The sequence below is a fragment of the Hemitrygon akajei genome, chromosome 9 (genome assembly GCF_048418815.1).
Source record: "Hemitrygon akajei chromosome 9, sHemAka1.3, whole genome shotgun sequence".
NCBI lineage: Eukaryota > Metazoa > Chordata > Chondrichthyes > Myliobatiformes > Dasyatidae > Hemitrygon > Hemitrygon akajei.
In genome coordinates this window covers 67,155,037-67,178,801 of record NC_133132.1, presented here as the reverse complement: position 1 = coordinate 67,178,801, position 23,765 = coordinate 67,155,037, and the positions used below count along the sequence as shown (strand labels likewise).

At 40.4% G+C, this 23,765-nt stretch overlaps 1 protein-coding gene across 1 annotated transcript in view; it reads left to right on the top strand.

Moving 5' to 3' along the window:
• The first annotated feature begins 4,530 nt into the window (after window positions 1–4,530).
• The window catches only part of LOC140732659 (dynein axonemal heavy chain 8-like), a 704,719-nt gene continuing 685,484 nt past the window's right edge, over window positions 4,531–23,765 (top strand). Inside the window, exons 1-3 of the mRNA XM_073055352.1 lie at window positions 4,531–4,564; window positions 5,139–5,290; window positions 11,970–12,159. Of these exons, the coding sequence (XP_072911453.1) occupies window positions 4,531–4,564; window positions 5,139–5,290; window positions 11,970–12,159 (376 nt within the window). The remainder of the gene's footprint in view (window positions 4,565–5,138; window positions 5,291–11,969; window positions 12,160–23,765) is intronic.

The window sequence follows — 23,765 nt, the reverse complement described above, 5'->3', positions numbered from 1 at the left end:
GCAGGCCAGGCAGCATCTATAAGGAGAAGCACTGTTGACGTTTTGGGCCAAGATCCTTCGTCAGGACTAACTGAAAGGAAAGGTAGTAAGGGATTTGAAAGTAGTGGGGGGAGGGGGAAATGGAGGGGGTGGGATGAAGCTAAGAGCTGGAAAGGTGATTGGCAAAAGTGATACAGAGCTGGAGAAGGGAAAGGATCATGGGACGGGAGGCCTCGGGAGAAAGAAAGGGGGAGAGGAGCACCAGAGGGAGATGGAGAACAGGCAGAGTGATGGGCAGAAAAAGAGAAAAGAAAAGGGGGGGGGAAACTAAATATGTCAGGGATGGGGTAAGAAGGGGAGGAGGGGCATTAACGGAAATCAGAGAAGTCAGTGTTCATGCCATCAGGTTGGAGGCTACCCAGCCGGTATATAAGGTTTTGTTCCTCCAACCTGAGTTTGGATTCATTTTGACAGTAGAGGAGGCCATGGATAGACATATGGGAATGGGACGTGGAATTAAAATGTGTGGCCACTGGGAGATCCTGCTTTCTCTGGCGGACCGAGCGTAGCTGTTCAGTGAAATGGTCTCCCAGTCTGTGTCGGGTCTCACCAATATATAAAAGGCCACACTGGGAGCACCGGACGCAGTATACCACACCAGCCGACTCACAGGTGAAGTGTCGCCTCACCTGGAAGGACTGTCTGGGGCCCTGAATGGTGGTGAGGGAGGAAGTGTAAGGGCAGGTGTAGCACTTGTTCTGCTTACAAGGATAAGCGCCAGGAGGGAGATCGGTGGGGAAAGGATGGGGGGGGGGGGGGGACAACGAGTGGACAAGGGAGTCGCGTAGGGAGCGATCCCTGCGGAAAGCAGAAAGGGGGGGAGGGAAAGATGTGCTTGGTAGTGGGATCCCTTTGGATGCTTGGTAGTGGGATCCCGTTTCTAATTACACTTCTTTTGCTCCTTTAATATCTATACCTGAAAGACTACATTTATAATTTGTTGATCTTTTGAACATGTGAAATCATAAACTACGGTTTCATAGAAAACTATGTTTTAGTAAAAACATTGTTGAAAAGGAAAAGTAGTGGTCTACTGTTGGCCTTGACATCAGTTTTTGAGGAACTTTACAGAGTCCCTCTGGGTTACAAATGCCTCATTTATGGGGAGCTGTAAATTAGGTGAGCTTCCATAAATATTAATAAATTCAAATGAGAACTGGTCTTGGAAATCAGTGTTTACAGGTAGTCTTCCCACAGTAATTAGACACAATTTCCCCTTAAGGCTGTCATTTATTTTGTAGGAGTCCACTTAAACAACTTCATTTGGAAGTTGACTACCAGTCACATTTTATATGCCTTATTAAGCAATGTCACATCTTCTGATACTTGAAACCCATCCATATCAGCCATTGAGTGTGACATCCTGATTCTGTATTATTGTAATTAGGCAGGGGAAGAACATGAGTAAGATGTTGATTAGTGCTCATCAACACCATAGAGATGTGATTACCATATTGAGCAATTTTGCACATTTTCTGACTTGGGGACAAAATGAACGTATGGATGTTTGTAAAAATGAAACTCGACTGTAAACGAGTTCTGCCCACATTGGGAAAATATTAACAGAAATTAATAATGGTATTTGGCAACCAATTTGGATTTATGGATGGGAAATAATGAGGTTAGAAAGCTGGGTATTGGGGAATGTGGTGCATTGAACTTTCAGATAGACTTTAAGGTGATCACGAGGTTATTTAAAAATGTGACCATGGGAAAATATTGGTGTGGATTGAACAATGGTAAGTTGGGGGAATTGGGGTGATGCTGCTATCTATAATCTGTATCAATAATTTGAATGGGGGGTTTCAAATTTTTAATACAATATAAAAGTTTTTTGATTTTGGGTAACAGTGTGAGTTGTGAAGGGGATGCAAAAATGTTTCAAGAGGATAGGCAGTCTCATAATTAAGTGAGGTCATGCTGTTGTACCTCTAGCAGGTAGGAGTTGTAGATTTGGAAGGTATTGTCTTTGAGTGCTGCACTTCATGCTGTAGGTGGTACAATACTTTGTTAATGTACATTGGTAGTGGAGTGAGTGAATGGTTGAACCTATCAGGTGGCATGTTACATACTCTATGATGTTTAGCTTGAATGTGATTGAAACTACATTCATCCAGGCAAGTGGAAAGTATTCCACCACATTTCTGAGTTGAGCCTTGTAGATGGTAGACAAGTTTTGGGGAGTTTGGTGATATATTATCAGTAGGTTTCCTAGACTCTGGCCTGCTCTGAGCAATAGACACAGACACAGGCCCTTTGGCTCAACCAGCCATTCCACCATGTTGTTCAGTTAACTTGTCCCACTTTCCTTTGTTTGGACCATATTCTCTAAGTCCCTCCATGTACCTATCCAAGTACTACTTAAATGATACAACATAAGCACTTGCTGCCTCATTATCTGAGGAATTGTGAATGGAGTTGAACGTTGGCTATTATCATTGAGCATTCCTGTGTCTGACTTTACAATTGAAAGGCTAGTGATGAAGCAGCTGAACACTGCTTAGCTGCTCTGAGGAACTCCTGGCTGAGTTGATTGACCATGAGCCATCATAATAATTTTCCTTTGTGCTAGGTATGATTTTAACATACAGAGGGTGTCCACTCAGATTCCCATTGATTAATATTAGCTATAAAAAGTCAGATAAACTGGATTGTTTCCTCTGGAGCATCAGAGTCTGAGGGGCAACTTCATACATGTATAAATGGTCAGAATCTTTTTCCCAAGGTGGAAATGTTGGATTAGTATAATAGCGCATAGATTAAAGGTAGAGGGCAAACATTAAGGAAGATTTGCCAGATGGGTTTTTACATAGAGAGTGGTGGGTGACTGGAAGAGGTGGAGGAAGCAATGTTTAAGAGGCAACTGTGTTCCCCCATTCTCTGACTTCGTGTTCAGGCTGATGGGACTTATTTGGAATGGCATTGTGGTCAGCTCAGACAGTGGGCTGAAAGCCCTGTCCTGAATTGAACTGTTCTGATTATATGATTCCAGGTTATTCAGGGTTCCTCGATGCCATTCTGGATCAAATTCCTCTCACTTCAACTCCGCAGTTTAGCCCTTTTGTCCATGTTTGAACTATAAAAATGAGGTCAGAAACTGGAGGGATCCGAATTGTATGGGGTGAAATTCAGTTTCAATCTGCAAGTGATGATTTGGAGCTGGAGATGTTTGGAAAGGTTTGTCGCTGTGGAAATGAAATTTGTTCTGCACCTTATTGGAGAGGTGGAAATGACTGACTGTAGTTGAATTAAAAAAAAAGAGATTCTGCCTGAAAGGGCTTCTGCAGGATTCCATTCCTGGAAGAGAAGTGGCAGTAAATGATATAGTAATTAAAATTGAAAATAACTGTTTGCTCTCCAATTGTTCTCATTAATTTATTAACTATATTGGTCTGTAAACATTGAAATAACTTGGCAACACCCTGTCAGATACATTCCTTTTATCCTATCCATCTAACCCCAATCCCCAGTTTTCACCATAAAATGTTAAATCTTGTTTCACTGTTACTGCCTGACCTGACTGAATTGATGTAATTGTTACAAGCTGAATCTGCAACCTCTGTATATTTGCCTTGATATATTTTTTAATTCAACATTTAACTTGATGGTGTAAAATGTGCACAAAGGTGGCATAGATTCACACTGACACAGCATCTAAACAAGCTCTTCTGTCCAATGCACATGCCAACAAAAATGTTTGAGCTACTCCCAGTTGCATTTGGCCTATATCCCTCTGAGCCTTTCCAATCCATGTACTTGTCTAAATTCTGAAAAGCCCCTGGCAGCCTATTCCATATCCTCATCATCCTTTGTGTGGTAGGGGAAGTTCCCTTCTGATTCCCTTCATCTTTACTCTCTCACCTTGTACGTATGCCTTCTAGTTGTAAACTATGCTACCTTGGGAAAAGGCTGTAACCATTCACCTTATCTAAGCCCCTCATGATTTTATAGATCTCTGTAATGTCAGCCTCTGACCCCTCCTCTCCAAGAAAAAGGCCTCAGACTATCCCGTCTCCCCTCAAGTCAAGACCTACTGTTCCAATTACAACTTTGAATCTTTTCAACATTCTTTCCAGCTTAATTACATCTTTCCTCTAGCCCAGCGACCAGAACTGCACACAGTACTCTGTGTGGCCTCAGCAACAACCTGTATAACTGGAATATGACATCCAAAAACTTGTACTTAGTGCCCTGACTGCTGAGGGAAGCATGCCAAAAGTGTTTGTCACCTCCCTTTTGCCACTTTCAAGGAACTATGTGCTTGTCATCTAGGTCTCTCTGTTCTACAACCTTCTCCAGGACCCTGCCATTTTACTGGGCAAGTCCTGCAAAATACAATTTGCACTTGTCGGAGTTAAATTTTGTTTTTTCTTTGTAGCTTATGATAGTATATTTCCCATTGCATGTCAGGTGGATTGTCAAAAATTTCATCATGTTTCGCTGTTTTCCTTGAATCCCAGTATGAACTTTTCTTTGCTTCAGTCAGTAGTCATGGTTAATGAAGAACCTGCGAACTTTGTCCAGAGTCTTGTTTCCTTTCCCTATTCCCTTTAAATCCAAATGTATTGTCCTGGATCTTGAGTTTTCCCACCCAATATTATCACTTAAGCATTTGAAAAAAGTTAGGTCATACATTTTCATGGTGACTAATTGGAATTATTGTGATTTGTTTTTGGGAGTGGGTAGTCAGGCCACAGAGAACAGAAATATAATTTTAAAATGGATGTTCATCACATATTTTCAGAACTGTTTTGATATTTTTGACACCAGTCTCAATATGTGTATTCTTTTGTGGGTGTAAAGGAAGTGGAAAAGGGGACAGGATCACGGTCCCCTGTATAATAATTGGTTCCAATGTATAGTTTAAAAATGTGTAATGTAGTGTACTTGTAGACCTAGAAATACATTTCTAATTATTGTATGGATGCAGGATTCAGCAGTGTTAGCTTCAAAAGTTTAGTTCCTTTGAAATCCATGGAAATGTAGTGTTCTGCCATTGCTGTAACAATTCTAAAAAGGTAATTGTTTCTATACATTTCTGCATATTTGTGAATGTGAAGGCTAAATTGTTGACTAACTCTTTGATTAATTACATCTAGAGTGCGGCCGAATGATTTCTGGAGTTGTTAAGGGGACCCAAATGAAGAGATTATTTATGGGCAATTTATTCAGTTCAAGCCTTAGTGGCCTATGTTTATTCTTTGTGAGGTACAAAAATGATGTTCCTATCACAGCAAGAAATATTAATGAGGTATGAATATTTTGCATTTTATTGATTAATTATTTTAAGAGTCGTAGAGAAAGTCCTAAAGGGATGCAGAATGGAACAGGTCCTTTGACCCAGTGAATCTCTGCCAACCAGTCAGATAGATCTTATTTTTATTCCCATTTTTTGTTCTCTGTATTCTTATCAGTTTCTCCCAGTTCTCCCCACTCACTTACATGTTAAGGATAATTTACAGTAGTCAATTAATCTCCTAATCAGTATGCTTTTGGGATGTGGGAGGAAACCAATGTTATTACAGGAAGAATATGCCAACTCTACATAGACAATACCCAAGGTCAAGATTGAACTGAGGTCTCTGGTGCTGTTTGGTAATACTCTACCAGCTGCACCACTGTGCCATCAAATTTATTTATTATTTGATGATATTAACTTGGAAAAAATTTCAACATGGATTGAAAAGAAATAGTGAATACTTAAAACTGAAAATTCCAATACAGTACCTATCAGCCACTGAAAGGCAGGAGAAAGATCAGAGCACATCATCCACTAATGTGGATCAAGTTTATCATCACAAGATGACTTTTTTCAAGACAAGATTTTCTCCTTAGCAAGATGTAGTTGTAATATTGGACAAGCAAAACAAAGATTAAGGAAGAGGTATACAGAAAGGCAAGCTTTATTTAAAAGCAGGTGAGTCATTGGGCCCAGGTGAGATGCACCATTATTTTGCTAAAGGATGCAAAATGATTAATTTAGAGCCCTGATATAATCTTTCACACACAGTTATGGAAAATATAAAAGCAACAGGGTAGTTATGTAGGGTAACTTTAATTTCCCCAATATTGATGAGGGCTCTCATAGTGCCAGAGGCTTAGATGGCAGAATTTTCTGTTGCATCCAGTAAGGTTTCTTGATGAAGTATGTAGATAATCCTACCAAGAAAGTGGCCCTACTAGATAATAGATGTATATTGGGAAATGAGCCTGCCCAAGTGATTGGCATTTAAGTGGAATAGCATTTTTGGGAACAATGATCTCAATTCAGTTTTCAAATAGCTATAGATAAGGGTAAGACTGGACTTTGGGGGAAGGTCCAGAACTGGGGAAAGGCTAACTTACAACAGCATTGGGCAGGAACTGGAGAGAGCTTTTAGTGAGCAGTCCACATCTGACATTTGGGAGTCTTTAAAAGGTGAACTGGTCATAATTCAAGACCAATATCTTTACAGCATAAGAGAGGCTTTACATGTAGTAAAAAGAAAAGAAGAAAACTTGCAGGAAATCAGGAAGGCTGGAAGTGCACTTATTGTACATATCCTATTATGCACATATTACATAGGACAGTACAGCAGAGTATGGGTCCTTCAGCCCATAATGTTGTGTTGACCAATATAAACCTACTCCACCATCAATCTGACCCAGTGGTTCCCAAGCTTTCTTTGGGTTACCACCCCCCTTCGCTCCCAGAACACATTCCTAGCAACCTGTCTCCCTTTCTGGCCATTGTACAACAATTACAAAGAATTTTGATATACGATGCACTGTGGCAGAGAAAAGAGGAACTGGAAATTCCAAGCAGTGATAAATAATTCTAAAAAACATCAAATCTATATAAGTCCAGAAATAAAATTTATTTCTTTATTTAATTACAGTAAAAATAATTTTCGTCACCAATTTTAGAGCTTACATTAGTAGTTCAATTCTTCACTACTTCATTGCTTTTTCACCTTTCGGTGGGATGGATGGGCTTGGTGCAGCTTCTCAACATCAGACTGAATGTTACTCAGAAGGAGTCTCAGATCCCCAAGTTCAGTAACTTGCAGTTTGTTTTGTTGTTTGAAGGAAGTTGGGTGACTACACTGAACCAGTGCTCCACTAAATACGGTGGTGAAAGTCAATAAAGAACTTCTTTATTGATATAAGATGATGAGAGGCATTGATTGTGTGGATAGTCAGATGTTTTTTTCCCAAGGCTGAAATGGCTGACACAAGAGGGCATAGTTTTAGGGTGCTTGGAAGTAGGTACAGAGGAGATGTCAGGGGTAAGTTTTTACACAGAGTGGTGAGTGCATGGAATGGGCTGCTGGTGACTGTGGTGGAGGCGGATACAATAGGGTCTTTTAAGAGGCTCCTGGATAGGTTCATGGAGCTTGGAAAAATAGAGGGCTATGGGAAACCCTAGGTAATTTCTAAGGTAAGTATATGTTTGGCACAGCATTGTGGACCAAAAGGCCTGTATTGTGCTGGAGGTTTTCTATGTTTCTATCTTGGCCTTTTTCCACAATGCAGGATAGCATTCAGAGATTTCTGTCTGTAACCAAAATTCTTTGATTTTTTTTTTGGAACCTTGACTTCAGCTCAACTTCGTTGTGTAGTGAGATCAGTTCTTCCTCCATTCTTCCTGTTAGTTCCTCACTACAAATGTTCAGGAATGGATTCATTACCCAATCTAGAATTCGAATCAAGAGCAGATCCTGAAATCTCTCTGACGTGTCTTTATACAGCTCACCCAGGAGGACACAATATACTTACAGATCATTATCTGGTATTCCTCCTTTCTCTTACAACTCAGGGAGGCTTGTTGATTGGAGAAGGTTGCAGCAACCAGAGTTGCACTGAAATAGGGTTAACTTTGGCAGAGTTGTGGAGGCAACTGATTTGACTTTCATAAGATCCACATTTCCTTACAACTGAAGTTTCAAAAAACTTGTGCCTCGGGCAATTTCTTTTTGTGAGCCATCTGACTTCTGTGTGCTACAGTAAATGTTCAACCTGTTCATCATTCTCAATTACAAGCTCTCAATAAGTCGAGAATTGAGAGCATGGGACTTGATTTTAATTACTGCATGATAACAATATTTAATGATTTACTCAGCTGATCACTTTTTTTCCAACCAGATCCCTCTGAATTACATAGTACAAACGTTTGTAAATGGTAATGTTAGGTAAAGATTTTTTTTTCAAGAAATTAATCACCCTATGGTGGCACCCTGTCATTGATGGTGCCCCATTTGTAGCACAAGCAAGAATGTTCGTGATCGGACCATCCTTCTCTTAGAAAGATTGTTCAACAAACTGAAATATTGGCTCCCCCTTTGTATCTGTTTCTAATCCCCTTGCAAATAACACTCTTGAACCATGCTTTGTGTCTTTTATGGAGCAAACATAACCAAGATGCAAAGATTTAAGTTGACTCATCCAACTGCACAGCAAACTCTGTTGTCCAAAGTACGTTGCAAAATGTGTCTTCCACATTCTCAGACATTTCATCTATTTGTCTTTGAGTTTTCACTGAGCAGACTCGCTTTAATTATTTTGTCTGTGACTTGTGCAAAACTGTGCTCAGGACCTCGCTGACTGCTGGCAGAATCAGTTCTTCTCTAATTGTATGGGGCTTTCCAGATTTAGCAATGAGCAATGACATGTTGTATGAAGCATGCAAATCATCACTGTTGTGAAGTGCTGGCCAAGTGACTGAAGATGAGCCACATTCTCCTTAGCTTGATCAGAGTGTATTCTCTTCAAATGTTGAAGGAGTCTGGATGGTTTCATTTCCTGATTTGAAAAATCTTTTTCACACAACCTACAGATTGGCTGCTGCCAGTTGTTTAGTGCGTGTATAAATCCATATTTCATATTCTGTCTGTTGTGTATTTAATATTTCAGTAATATTTGAGTAGGGTGGCTGGTGGTGTAATGGCATCAGCACTGGACTTCAAGGCAGATGGTCCTGAGTTCAAACCCAGCTGGGTCCCAACCTGGGCAGCAACAGTGTCTGCAGAGGAAAGGCCTGGCAGTCTACCTCCGTACCTTGCCATGAAAACGCATAGATAACTACACCTATCCATAGGGTCACCATGTGTCAGTGATGACTCGATGGCACTTCTTTGCCATTTTCGTTATGGATTAACAACCACAGTCAGTTGTCTATTGTTTAGGTCCAATGATTAATAAAGGGGAAATTTATGATGTCATCTTAGCTCAGGCAAAACTGGACTCTCTCCCTCAAGGTACATAAAGTGAGGCAGCAATATCTCAGTTGAGCCATGGCCTAGAGAAATGCAGTCAACACTATTTGAAAGGGCAGATTGTGAACTTTATCCCATTGAGCATCATACCCTAATTCACAGGAAGTGTATCACTGCGTGATTAGGAATGGAAATTGCACAAGCTAGCCTTCTCTATGGTAGAGAAGCAATAATGGGTGGGCTACCCCCAGAAATGACATGATTTCTTCAGTCCTGATTTCCCATGATATGCCAAGTACACAAGTGTCAACCACTCCACTATTTGTTCTGGTGCTCTGGTTCTCATCCACTGCAACTCTAGTTTTAGCAGCCAACTCCTTAGCCACATTTTAAACTGTATGACCTTCCTATTTCTGGCTTCATCAGTATGTGGCACGTGGAGCAATCCTGGAAGTCCTGTCCTTTAACTTAGCACCTAACTCTTTGAACTTACTACAGTATCTCAACACCCATCCTTCCTATGTTATTGGTACCGATATGGACCATGACTGCTGGCTGCTCACCGTCTCATTTAAAAATGCTGTGGACTCGATCCAAGATGTACCTGACTCTGGCACCCAGGATGCAACATACCATCCAGGAATCTGGTTGTCATCCACAGAGCCTTCTTGCTGTTTCCCTAACCAATGAATTCACTCTCAATACAGCTTACCTCTTCTTTCTCCCCTTCCCTCTGAGCCACAGAGCCAGACTTAGTTCCTCAGACTCAACCACTGTTGCTTTCTCTGCTAGATCATCCCCTCCTTGATTCTAATTTTTTATCCTTGTATCTAATTTTTGAGAAATTATTATGAGTATACAATTTTGATATGAGCCTGTTATTCTTGTTGAAATTTTTAGCCCTTGTGTTCAGACTTTTCCATGACCACATCCTTTCCCCATTTTGTGTTTTGGCCTGAATTCTTCTAGCTCTGGCTTGCTGAACAGAGTTCGACCAAGATTTTGGTTTCCTACCAACATCTGCTAGACATTTAGTCAGAGTCACAGAGCTGTACGGCACAGCAACTGGCCCCATGACCCAACTTGTCCATGCCAACCAACTTGCCTAAATCCTATTTCTCTGTGTTTGGCCCATATACCTCTAAATTATTCATATCCACGTGTGTTTAAATATCTTTCTACCATTTCCTCTGGCAACTTGTTCCATATACCTATCACCCTCTGACAATATGAAGTCAAGGAGAAAAACATTGTCTTACAATGGGAAGGGCTTGTGACCAAAATTGGTTGAGTAAAAATTTACATTTTTCAGCACTACTGCTAGAACCAGGTTCATGTCAAAAGTCACAGTGCATGCCCTGAGTGTTACTTATTAATAGATTAGCTGAAACAGCAATATTTTGTCCACATTACCCTTGAGATACAGCTAGTTAACCCCAAGTGCACAACATGCATGAAACAGCAAGTAACCTCACAGGTCTAGGAACAGCACCAGCAGTTATTATAGACTGGCCAAAGACTTGCATGAACTTTATTAGTCTATCCATTTTCAACAACCTTCTGCACAAACAAACTACCTGTGGGTCGAGCACCCTCTGTGGGAGTGCAAGAAATTGTGAAGACCCTGCATTGATTGCAGCATGCTGTTGTGCAGAGGGTCTTGGGAGTGCTTGTTCATGAATTGCAAAAAGTTGGCTTGCAGGTACAATAGATTATTAAGAAGGCAAACGGAATGTTGGCCTTCATTGCTAGAGGGATTGAATTCAAGAGCAGGGAGGTCATGCTGCAACTATGCAGGGTACTGGTGAAGCTGCACCTGGAGTACTGTGTGCAGTTCTGGTCTCCATACTTGAAGGATATACTGACTTTGGAGGCAGTGCAGAGGAGGTTCACCAGGTTGATTCCAGGGATGAAGGGGTTAACCTATGAGGAGATATTGAGTCGCCTGGGACTATACTCTCTGGAGTTCAGAAGTATGAGAGGGGATCTTGTAGAAACATACAACATTTTGAAAGGGATAGATAAGATAGAAGCAGGAAAGTTGTTTCCATTGGCAGGTGAGACTAGAACTAGGGGACATTACCTCAAGATTCAGGGGAGAAGATTTAGGACGGAGATGAGGACAAACTGTTTTTCTGAGGAGAAAGTGGTGAATCTGAGGAATTCTCTGCCCAGGGAAGCAGTTGAGACTTCTTCACTAAATACATTTAAGAAACAGATAGGTTTTTACATAGCAAGGGAATTAAGGGTTATGGAGAAAAGGCAGGTAGATGGAGCTGAGTTTATGGACAGATCAGTCATGATCTTATTGAATGGTGGGGCAGGCTTGATGGGCCAGATGGCCTACTCCTGCTCCTATTTCTTATGTTCTTATGACTCTCAAAGCCCTGTGCCTCTAATCTACAGGACAGTCCCTGCTCCTGTCTGCCATATGGGATGTTTTAAATCACAATTGATTCTTACATATTTGATCAAGTCTTGGAATGGTGCAATATACTGTAAATGGTTCAATATAAATGCAGATTTTCATCCTAAACTCCCATCCCTGAATGTGATTTGTTGGGTAGCTGGTGAAATATTGAATATTTTCAGTTTCAAGTACAACAGCGATTTAATCAAGTACATTAATTTTAAATAACTAGCAATATAAAGATGCTAAGTAATAGGACTGGCTTTGCACTGTGTTTTCTGACTATTTTAAGAATAACTTTGACTAACAGGTATTTTTCCTTGTAGGAGATATTCTTTTCTGTCTTGGATTGTACTGATGGAATACTTAATGGTTCCAGAAATATGTTAGAAAATATCTTTTTGCCCGCCATTTGTGCATCTGAAAACTGGGGAGTACTTAACCAGTCCATACATGGGGAAAAAGAAAAGAGATTTTTCAAAGAGATTATTCACAGATATATCATCTTCTTAAATGGTAAGATATTTCAACTTGCTAAATTATTGTGAGAATTAAACAAGTTAAGGCTTGTATTTAGAGGTTATTAAAATATCTAACAAAAGTACTAACAGTTGTGGGTAGCATAGCTATAGTTAACTACAAAGAAATAAAAATATTGGATAATAAGAGTGAGACAATATAAACATAAAGTGAAGAAAACTCATAGGCGAATTAGTTTTTCAAATATTCCAAGAAAAATGGACTCTAGAGAAGTTGATTTTAGCTTCAATGGAATTCTAACTTTGAAATAGTACTACAGGGATCAGTGCTTGGGCCCCAGATCTTCACAATATATTTCAGTGATCTCAATGAGGGAACCAAATGCAAAACTTCCTAACACCTCGATGATGTGAAACTGGATGGGATTGTAAGTTGTGAGAAGCTTACAAAGAGGCTTCAGGTCAATTCACACATGCTGAATAGGTGCTCAGATACATGGTTGGTGTCTTGTGAATTTATCCACTTCTGTAGGTAAACCAGAATTTCAGTATTATTTAGATGATGATACTTTGGGAAATGTTGATGAATGAAATGACATGGGTATCCTTGGACAACAGTCATTGAGAGTAAACCCAGGTAAGGCAAGCAGTTGGGAGGATCTGACTGTGCCATACAAACTGATGGCTTTCTGTTCACTGGATGGGAGTAAGAGGTGGAGCCTCTGATTAAGAAAATCTTTTGTGGTGCTTGGACATGACAGTCCTGCTGAGTTTCTTCTCACCAAAGGTGGACTACCTCAGAGTAAAATTCCATTTCCGCTATCCTGATGGCATTCTACGTTCCATCCCAATTGGATGTGAAAGTTGCTCTTAATGAACTTTATTAATCTTAATCGTCTAGAAGCTGTATACCCTGAGGTTCTGTTCATCATAGCCGATGACTTCAATCAGGCCAACTTAGAGTATGCTATCAAAATACTGCCAGCATGTCTTCTGTCCAAACAGGGGCCCCAAACATCCTCAGCCTTTGCGACACTGCTCAGCTCGTTATGAAAACCAGCTTCCTGTCCATGGATTCTTGTCTATGATTCTCACTCCTCTGGAAGAACAGCCAATATAATCAAAGGCTGCACCCACTGGACATGCTCTCTTCTATCCCCTTTCATTGGGCAAAGGATACAAAAGACTGAAAGAACATATCACCAGGCTCAAGGACAGCTTCCACCCTGCTGTTATAAGACTGAAATGATCTCCAGAATGATAACTCTTGACCTCACAATTTGTCTTCATATAGTCTTGCACCTTATATTCTACCAGCACTGCATAGCATCATATTCTGTTTTCTATTTCTGCTTTTCTCTTGTATTACTGGGATGTACTTAAATTCTGAAATGACAAAGTTGTTCATTGTAACTCCATATGTAACAATAATATGTTGGCCTTCATTATAAGAGGCTTGAGGACAGAAGTAATAGAGTATATTGAACAATGAGATAAAGGCATCAAGAGCTATGAGTAGAGTGAAAATATGATGCTGAGATCTAAGAGCTGCCATGATTGTACTGAATGGCAAAGCAAACTTTTAGAACCTTGAAGTCTATTGCTCACCTCCCAGCATCTGACGTCATTCTGGCCCTCACATACTTGCCACTCCCCTCACCTCCATTAATCTATCACCTGCCAGCTCTTGCTCCATACTTTCTCTCTGCTCCTTTAGACGAGCTATCTCCCGTCTTTCTTTCCAAAGTAGATGAAGGATTTTGACTCAATGTCAACTGTCGTATTTTCCTCCATAGATGCAGCCTGATCTGCTATGTTCCTCAAGTGCTTTGTGTATTGTTCTATTATACTCTACGCTTATGATTGTGTGGCTAGGCACAGCTTAAATGCCATCTATAAATTTAATGACGGCAGCATTGTAATTGGCAGATTCTCAGATGGTGACAAGGATGCATACAGGTCAGCTGGTTGAATGGTGTGCAACAATAAACTCACACTCAATGTCAGCAGGATGAAGGAATTGATTGTGGACATTTTGAATGGGAAGTGTGGAGAACACACATCAGTCCTCATTGAGGGCTGAACATTGGAAAGGACAAACAACTTCAAGTTCCTGGGTGTTAAGATCTCTGAGAATCTATCCTGGAGTGAACAAATTGATGCAATGACAAAGAGGGCTCGGCAGCAGCTCTGCTTCATGTGGAGTTTGAGAAGATTTTATATGTCACCAAGACTGTTGCAAATTTCTGCAGATCTGCAATGGAGAGAAGGACCCACACAATTTTTGAAGAACAGCTTCTTCCCTCCATTATCAGAATTCTGAATGGTCCATGAGCCAATGAATACTACTTCATTATTCTCTTTACACTACTTATTTTTGTAACTTGTGGCAGTTTTATATTTTCTGTTGTACTGCTACCACAAAACAACAAATGTCATAATATATGTCAGTGATAATAAACCTGATTCTAATTCAGTAATAGCAAAACTACTGGATTGTTGAGCTTTGGGGGAAGTCAATCAGATGTTCTAACCCAGTATTCATTTATATGATTCCAGAACTATTGATGGTATTGACTTGTAACTACTTCCTTGTGGTCCACAGCCCAAGAATGATCAAAATCAAAAAATCACAGCTTGGTGTGTTATTTTGAAAAATAAGCTAATGGTGCTGGAAATAACATGTTAGTGTGGTTATCAGGTTTACTAACCAGAGCACAGGCAAAAATATTTTTTTTCTTGAATGGCAAGATATAAAGAGGGGTGTGCCAAAAGGTTCTGTTCTGGTGCCTCAACTTGTTGCTGCGTCCATTAAAGATGTTCAATTTGCTGATGTCACAAAGATAAATAGGAAAGGAAACTTTGATAAGAAGAATTAAAAAAGCAGATTGTTATCAAAGTGGAGAGGGATCTGCAGTGCCTATAAAAAGTATTCACACCCCACCTTGGAAGTTTGCATGTTTTATTGTTTTGCGTTGAATCACAGTGGATTTACCACATAACATCAAAAGCACACTATCCCTACTAAGAAGCATGGTGGGGGCTGCATCATGATGCTTCACTGCAGCAGGCTCTGGCAGACTTGTGAAGGTAGAGGGTAAAATGAATGCAGCAAAATACAGGGAAATCTTAGAAGAAAACCTGATACAGTTCTCTTGCAGACTGTGACTTGGGAGAAGATTTGTTTTCCAGCAAGACAATGACTGCAAGCATAAAGTCAAAGCTACATAAGGCAAAAAAAAACAAAGTTAATGACCTGGAGTAGCCAAGTCAGAGTCCAGACCGCAATCCAATTGAGACTTGGAAAAAACTGCTCACTCAGGGTCCCCATGCAATCTGACAGAGCTTGAGCAGTCTTGTGAGGAAAAATGAGGAAACATTTGCAGTGTCCAGATGTGTAAAACTGATGGAGACCTGTCCACACAGACTCAAGGCTGTAATTGCTGCTAAAGGTGCAACTACTAAATACTGACTTGAAGGGGGTGAGTAATTACACAATCAATTATTTTATGTTTAATAATTGTAGTAAATTTAGACCAATTTGTAGAAATGTGTTTTCACTTTGACTCAAAAGAGACTTTTTCTGTTGATTAGTGTCAACAAAGCCAAATTAAATCCACTGTGACTCAATGTTGTAAAACATGAACACTTCCCGGGGGGGGGGGGTGAATACTTTATAATAGGTACTATAAATATTATAGTGCATGACTCATAAAAAGTTATTAGCAGGTTCAACAGTAAGAAGGCAAACAGCATGTTCGCTATGGGATAGTACAGCATGGAAAAAGGCCCTTCAGTCTAATTGGTCCATGCCAACCATAGCATCCTCTCTGCCAGTCCCCGTTGCCCATGTTCAGCCCATAACTGCCCAAGCTCCTCCTCCTCTTGTATCTATCCAAATACCTCCTTAAATGTTGCAAATATATCAAACACTTCCTCATCGAAGTTCCAGGGACTCTACCTATCTGTGCCCTCTGCTTTTGGTCTCTCTGGCCATGGGGAAAAGACTATGATCGTCCACTGAATCAATATCCCTCATGATATTATAAACTCTTTTGAGGACACCCTTCATTCTCCTGCATGCAAATGGATAAAGATCCAGTGTGGCTAACATTTCCCTATAACTCAAACCCTCTAATCCAGGCAACATCTTTGCAAGTCTCTTCTGCACCCTTTCTAGCTTGTCAATGTTTTTCCCATAACAGGACAACCAGAATGATACACAATAATCAGAGTGCATCAATGATCTGTATGTATTACTGCTACATTATGTTGCTACTCCTAAGCTCAATGTCCTGACTGATGAAGCTAGCATGCCAAATGTCTTCTTCACCACCTTGTCTACTTTCAGTAAACTGTACACTTGTAGTTTCAGGTCCTTGTGTTCCACAAGACTCAGTGTGCTGCCGTTTGTGTTAAGTCCTGCCTAGGTTTGGATGTGTAAAATTCATGACTTCACACTTATCCAAGTTGAAATCCAATTTGTCATCCTCAGTCTATCTCCTAACCGAACAAAATCTCTTCTTAATGAAATTCACCAGTTTTCTTTGTAATCTAAGGCTCCCTTACCTTGCCATCCTTGTCCTTCGTCACTACTATAATGCAGCTCCTGTACTCTAAAGTTGGTCTTTTAACACCCTCCACGTGTCAGGTGTGGATGCCCAAAATGTATTGTTTCCAATTAACTCTTCCTAGTTCATATGTAATACTCTTCTAATTTGCCCTGTCCAATTTAATGCTCTCATGCAAGGTCCATACTTAACCTTACTTGTAGCTTAAAGCTGTCTTAAGGATTTGTGATTACCATTTCCTCCTAAAACACCTAACATTCCAGGTCTTAGTTGAGTACACTTTCTCCATACAACATACAATACGTCAACATCCCTCCCTAAGTGATGACACCAATATTAATCATGTTGCTCCAAATGTGATTTCACCAGTGCCCCATAAAACTGAAACATAATGTCCTTCCTTTTCTGCCTGTTCTAACAAAAGCGTACTTGATCAGAAATGTTACCTCTGTTTCTCTTCCCACGTAGGCAGCCTGACGTGCTCAGTGCTTCTAGCATTTTCTATTTTTATTAAGATTCCTACTCTGACATTCAATTTCTCTTGCAATCAATAGTAATATCTTTAGCTTTCCTAAATATTTGTTGTTTCTGCATATTAGCCATTTATGAATTATGCACTGGATATCCTGATGCCTCTGCATCCTAGAGTTCTGCAATATCTTGTCACTTAATTAATAAGGCACTTTTTTTTTGCTAAAATGAAAATTTCCTCCTTTCCCACATTATAATCAATTTTTTATAATCTGTATTTTGCAGTCTCCTTGTGTCCTCTATACAGCTTGTACACAAAAACACAATGAAATAGGAAGAGTAGTGGTTACCAGGCTCTTGATGCCCGCCTGTCATAGTTATGCTAGCCACAACTCCTCTTCTGTGTCAATTCCCCAAAACCCTGTTCCTTCTTTCAAATATTTATCCATCTCTGCTTCAAACTAGCATATTAATCAGGCCTCCATCAGCCCTGCTGGCACAAGAATTTCAGAAATGCATTGCTATAAAAAAAGAAATATCTATAAACCTTTCAACTTTAATGATTGGTTCCTTAATTTGTAGTTGTGTCCCATTCTTTGTGACTTTCCCATGAGTGGAAGCATCACAAATCCCCATTGGATCTCATGTTTGAATACAATTTCCCCAATCCTTCTAAATTGCAAGGACGCAAACTGCCCTGCCTCTCTGGTTAGGACAATCCTCTCATCACATTAATCAATCTCCTTTGGACTACATCCATTAGTTGCTATATCCTTTCGTATCTTTGAGCAAAACTTCATGGTATTCTAGCTGTGGTCTCACCAGCTGTCTATACAACTAACAAAACCTCCCTGTTCTTAACCTCAACTCCTTCGCAACAACAGGAGCTGGGACTTGGAGCGTGAAATGTGAGAATTTAAAAGAGAGAGGTCTCAGAACTTTCTGGTGAATTTCAATTAACAGGAGCATAAAAGAGGCACATTTGTAAATTGTTAATTAATAATTGATTGGCTAGTTAATTAACGAAAGGCAAGAGCGGAGAGCAGAGGTTTTGGCCTGATGGGGTGGAGTAAGTATCCCAGGTGTGAGAGTTAGAGCAGCTCTTTGAAAAGGGTTCAGTGAGAAAGCATAGGTTAGAAAAGGGAAGGTTTTTATTGTTGTCAACCCTTAGTAGGCAGAATGGTAGTTATGGCAGTGAAATGCTCCTGCAAGATGTAGGAAGTCAGGGAGCCTTGTGTCTGCTGATCCCACATTGAGAACTCCTGGTAAAGGGAGCTGGGTAAGAAATGAAAATGCAGGACCTCGAGGGTCGTGATCTCTGGATTATTACCATTGCCACATGCTGGTGAATCTAGGAATAGAGAGATGGGCCAGATGAGTATGCAGCTGAAGAGCTGATGCAGGGGGCAGGGATTCAGGTTCTTGGTTCATTGGGATCTCCTCTGGGGTAGAGGCAACCTGTTCAAGAGGGGTGAGTTGCACTTGAACCAACGGGGGTCCAACATCCTAGAGGGAAATGTTGCTTTTGTTACCGGGGAAGGTTTAAGCTAGATGGGTGGGGGAGGGTTACAACTCCGAAGAGTGAAGTCAGTGACAGGGATATAGGCAGTAATCAAAGCATGTGAGCCTAGCAATCAGAAGAATCATTTTTTACAGTAAAAGGGCAGATAGGACCATTGCTTTAATTGCGTGGATTTCAAAGCACATAGCTCAACAAGCAAGGTGGATGAACTGAGGACACGAGTTGCCTCTAAGGACTGGAATATTGTGGTCATAACTGAAATGTGGTTGAGAGAAGGGCAGGGCTGGCAGCTCAGTGTTCTAGGATACCAGTGCTTTAGGTGGACAAAGGAACAGGTAGAAATGGAGGGGTTTTTATCTTTTTAGTTAGGCAGGACATAATCACAGTGCACAGAGGAGATATTTTAAAGGGATCATCTAACAAGTCCATTTGTATAGAAGAAGATGTTTATTTTGGTCGGGCTAAGTTGTAGACCCCCTCTAATAATCAGTGGAACTTGAGCAGATGTGTGGAGATGTGTGGATAGTATGGTATTGCCAGTGGAAGTTTGAATTTTCCCAGTATCGACTGGATCACCCAGAGTGCAAAGGGGTGGAATTTGTGTGGCAAATCTAAGGCAATTTCCTCCCATGAAATGTAGAGGAACCGACTCAGGAAGGAACAATACTGAACCACCTCTTGGGGAACGAAATTGGCCAAGTGAAGTGGCAGGCGGGGAGTGCTTTGGGTCCAGTGACCATGATTCTATTTGTTGTAAAATAGTTAATCGACTAAGATAGAACATGCCCATGGATTAAAGTACTGAACTAGAGTAGGGCCAAATGAGGGTATATTAGGTGGGATCTAGCTCGGATCAACTGGGTGAGTCTATTTAAAGGGAAAGGAAGAGTTGACAAGTGGGAAGTTTTTAAAAGGCCATGTCAGGAGTCAAGGGACAGCATGTTTCTGTTAGGATGAAGGGTGAATCCTGGGCAAACGAGAGATACTGAGCCTCTGGTCAGGAAAAGAACGAATCATATATTACCTTTGGTCAGCTAGATACACATGAACCTCTTGATAAATATAAAAAGTTTTAGAGCAAATTTAGAAGGAAGGCAGGAAGGCAAAGATGAGATGAGAGATGGATTTGGCAGCAGCATTAAAGATAATCCTAAGAGGCTTTTCCAGTTACATTAACAGGGAGACTAGGGGAGAAAGGTCTTTAAAAAGACCATCAGGGCTATCCATGGAGTTAGAGGGGATCCCGAGATTTCTGATGCCCATTTCTCTTTGGAGTTTACTGTGAGGAATTTTATGAATATCAAAGAAATGAGAGTAATAATAGCAAAGTCTTGGATCATTTGCATATTATGAGGAAGGAGATATTTGTAGCCTTGAAGTGACTTGAGGTGGCACATCTCTAGGGCCTGCACAAGCATTATTGGGGGCCAGGGAAGAAATCCTAGAGGGATTTATAGATGTACTTGATTTGTTCTTGGCCACTGGTGCAGTTTCAGAAAACTCGAGGGTGGCTAATGTTGTTCTATTGTTCAAGAAAGGTATCCAGGATAGGACTGGGAACTGCAGACCAGTGAGATTGACCTCGGTTGTGGGGAAGTTACTGGAGGAAATTCTGAGAGATGAGGTCTACCATCACTTGGATGGTCAAGGTCTGATCAGAAATAGTGAATGTGGTTTTGTCCCTGAGAGGTCATATTTGACAAATCCTTTGAAGTTTTTTGAAGAGGTAACTAAGTGGATAGATGAAGATAGAGCCATGGATGTTGTCTATATGGAGTATAGTGAGGCCTTTGACATATGGCAGTCTGATCGGGAAGGTTATGTCATATGATATTTGGGGGAACACGGGAGGTAAATTCTGAATTGGCTTGGTGATAGGAAGCTGGGGATGATGGTTGAAGGTTGATTCTCTGATTGGAGGCCTGTGACCTTTGGGGTGCCTTGGGTCAGATTTGGGACCATTATTACTCATTATTTATGTAAATGATTTGGATGTGAATGTGCATGGAATGATTAACATGTTTGCTGATGATACTAATTGAACAGCTTGCAATAAATTACAAAGAGATCTTAATCAGTTGGGGAGATAGATTGAGGAATGGCAAGTAGATTTCAACCTGGAAAACATGGGATATGATGCATTTTTAACATTCAAAGCAGGGTAGTACCTACACAGTAAACGGCAGGGCACTGATGAGAGTTTGCTGAAGTGGCCATGCAAGTAGACAGGGTGGTGAAGAGGGTGTTTTGCATCAGGCTTTCATAGTCAAGGCATCGAGTTTAGGAATAGGGACATAATGTTGCTCTTAAGTAAGTTATTGGTGTGACTACATGGAGTATTGCATTCAGTGTCGGTCACCCTGTTATAGGAAGGACATTGTCAATCTGGAGAGGGTGCAGAAGAGATTTATGAAGGCGCTTCCTGAATTATAGTGTTTGAGTCATAGGCAAAGGTTGGCCTTGCTGAATCTGTATTCCTTGGATCATGAAAGAATGAACAGTGACCTCACAGATATTTATAAATTCATGAGGGGTATGAATGAGGTGGACACTCATAGTTTTTCCTCAGGATTGGGGAGGACACAGATGCAAGATAAGAGAGGAAAATACTTAAAAGAGAACTGAGTGCAAACTTCTTTACACAGAGGTTTGTGAGTACCTGGAATGGGTTGCTGGAGGAAGTGGTTGCGGTTGAGTACAAATGCAACATTTAACAGGCAATTGGATAGATACATGGATGTGAGGAGTTTGTGGGGATTATGTGTCAAACATGGGCAACAGGGACTATTATGTATCGAACATGAGCAACAGACTACAGCAAAGAGGACGCTGTTATCGGCATGGACTGTTTGGGCTGAAGGACCTGTTTCCTTGCTGTAATACTGCATGACTGTCTGAGGAAGCACTGCTTCATCAGCTGAGGGAGAATGATATGTGGTGATTAGGAAGCTGTTTCCTTCCCCACATTTAACTTAATGATCTGGAGTTTTTGTTGAGGCTACTCTTTTCTGCTTGTGTACCACTCCTTCCATTTTTGGTGGTTTTTCTGCTGGTTGGGCAGATGTACTAGCTATATATTGTGATGGAAGAGCTTGGGATTTTGTAAGGCTTAATTCTGGGAGCATAATTGGGACAGTTCCCTGAATTCGGCTATACTTTACAGTTATTTGTGAAGAGGGCTTTACCAGGTTGATAGGTCTGGATGTATATAGTGCTCTGTTTTCGAGTACATACAAGCCTCTTCAGTTATGTCCACAAGATGGGAATTGCAGCTGGAGTAAGAAGGCCATGAAGGATAGTTGATGTTTATTGCAGACAATTGAGTGCAGGTTCTGGATGGTGGCAAGTAGTTGTAGAGTTGCAGATGAGAGAATTCCAACATTGTTCTAACGTGCTTTGTAGATGATCAAAGGACTTGAACTGGTGCCAGAGGACATCCAGTTTCTAACCTATTCTTTAGTCACTGTTATCGGTTAAATTTCTGATTAACGTTCTTATTGGAGATGGTTGTTGCTTTATGAATTTATCATTTACCATCCCATGCTTGAACATTCTGAAACCATAGCAAACATTGTACTTCTGAGTTTATGAAGGTTATTTCTTGACTGACCCAGGACACTGCCCCAAGGATTTTCTGCAGCAATGATTTGGGCTAATATGACTGATCATAATGTTCACTGTTTAGTGAAGTATAGGGTATGGTGGCATTGTCATTAAGTTATTAGGCAACAAATTGGGCTGGAGCATTAATCCAGAGAAATTAGTTGAAATCCCAGATTGGAAGCTGGAGAATTTAAAAGTAATAAAAGTAACTACTGGAATGCTGTTTTAAAAATAAATTTAAAAAAAAAATCTGATGTGCTTAATCAGTGTCGCTGCAGATCCACCAGCACAGTTGACCCTTACCTGTTTCTCTGGACAAAAGTAATTAGTGATAGGGAAGAACACTCACATTGCTGTGCATCCATTCAATGAATGATTAAAAACTGTCAGTGGCATCAATCTAACGGGCTGTTTGACTTTTTTTTAGCATTCTAGAAAAATTGACTCAGAATGAAACAGTAAAGTATCCTGTTCCAGGGACCATATTCCTTTGCATTGTTGAAGTAAACTATTATTGCAAAGGAATTTGTGGTCCCTGATATTTAACTACAAATAGGCATAATCTGATTTGAACCAAAGTCATACCCATACCCAGACTTCTTCATGCCTAGTAGAAATTCAGTCCTGATCATTCTTCTACATATAATTCCTACAAACTATTTCAATAATAATGTCATTAATCTCCTGTGATTTTTTTTCCACCTCACAAATGTGAAAAGTAACAGTTGTTATTTACTCAGATGATGACCAGCTGTTGTAAAACCTTTTTCCAAATTTTGTCCACATTGATGTTTGTGACAACCTCTGATCTTGAGTACAGAGATACTAAAGGTGTTTGGACTGCTTTGCTTATCAAAGACAAGATTACATTTGCTGTCAGCTTCCTAGACTGATTGTCATTACAGGAAGCTTATTCTGATTTCAGAATCAGGTTTATTATCACTGGCATGTGATGTGAAATTTGTTAACTTAGCAACAGCAGTTCAATGCAATACATAATCTAGCAGAGAGAAAAATAAATAAAATAAAACAATAGTAAATAAACAAGTAAATCAATTACGTATATTGAATAGATAAAAAATGTGCAAAAGTACTGTATATTTAAAAAAAAAAGTGAAGTAGTGTCCAAAGCTTCAAAGTCCAATTAGGAATTGGAAGACAGAGGGGAAGAAGCTGTTCCTGAATCACTGAGTGTGTGCCTTCAGGCTTCTGTATCTCCTACCTGATGGTAACAATGAGAAAAGGGCATGCCCTGGGTGCTAGAGGTCTTTAATAATGGATGCTGCCTTTCTGAGACACCACTCCCTAAAGATGTCCTGGGTACTTTGTAGGCTAGTGCCCAAGATGGAGCTGACTAGAGTTGCAACCTTCTGCAGCTTCTTTCGGTCCTGTGCAATAGCCCCTGCATACCAGACAGTGATGCAGCCTGTCACAATGCTCTCCACGGTACAACTATACAAGTTTTTGAGTGTATTT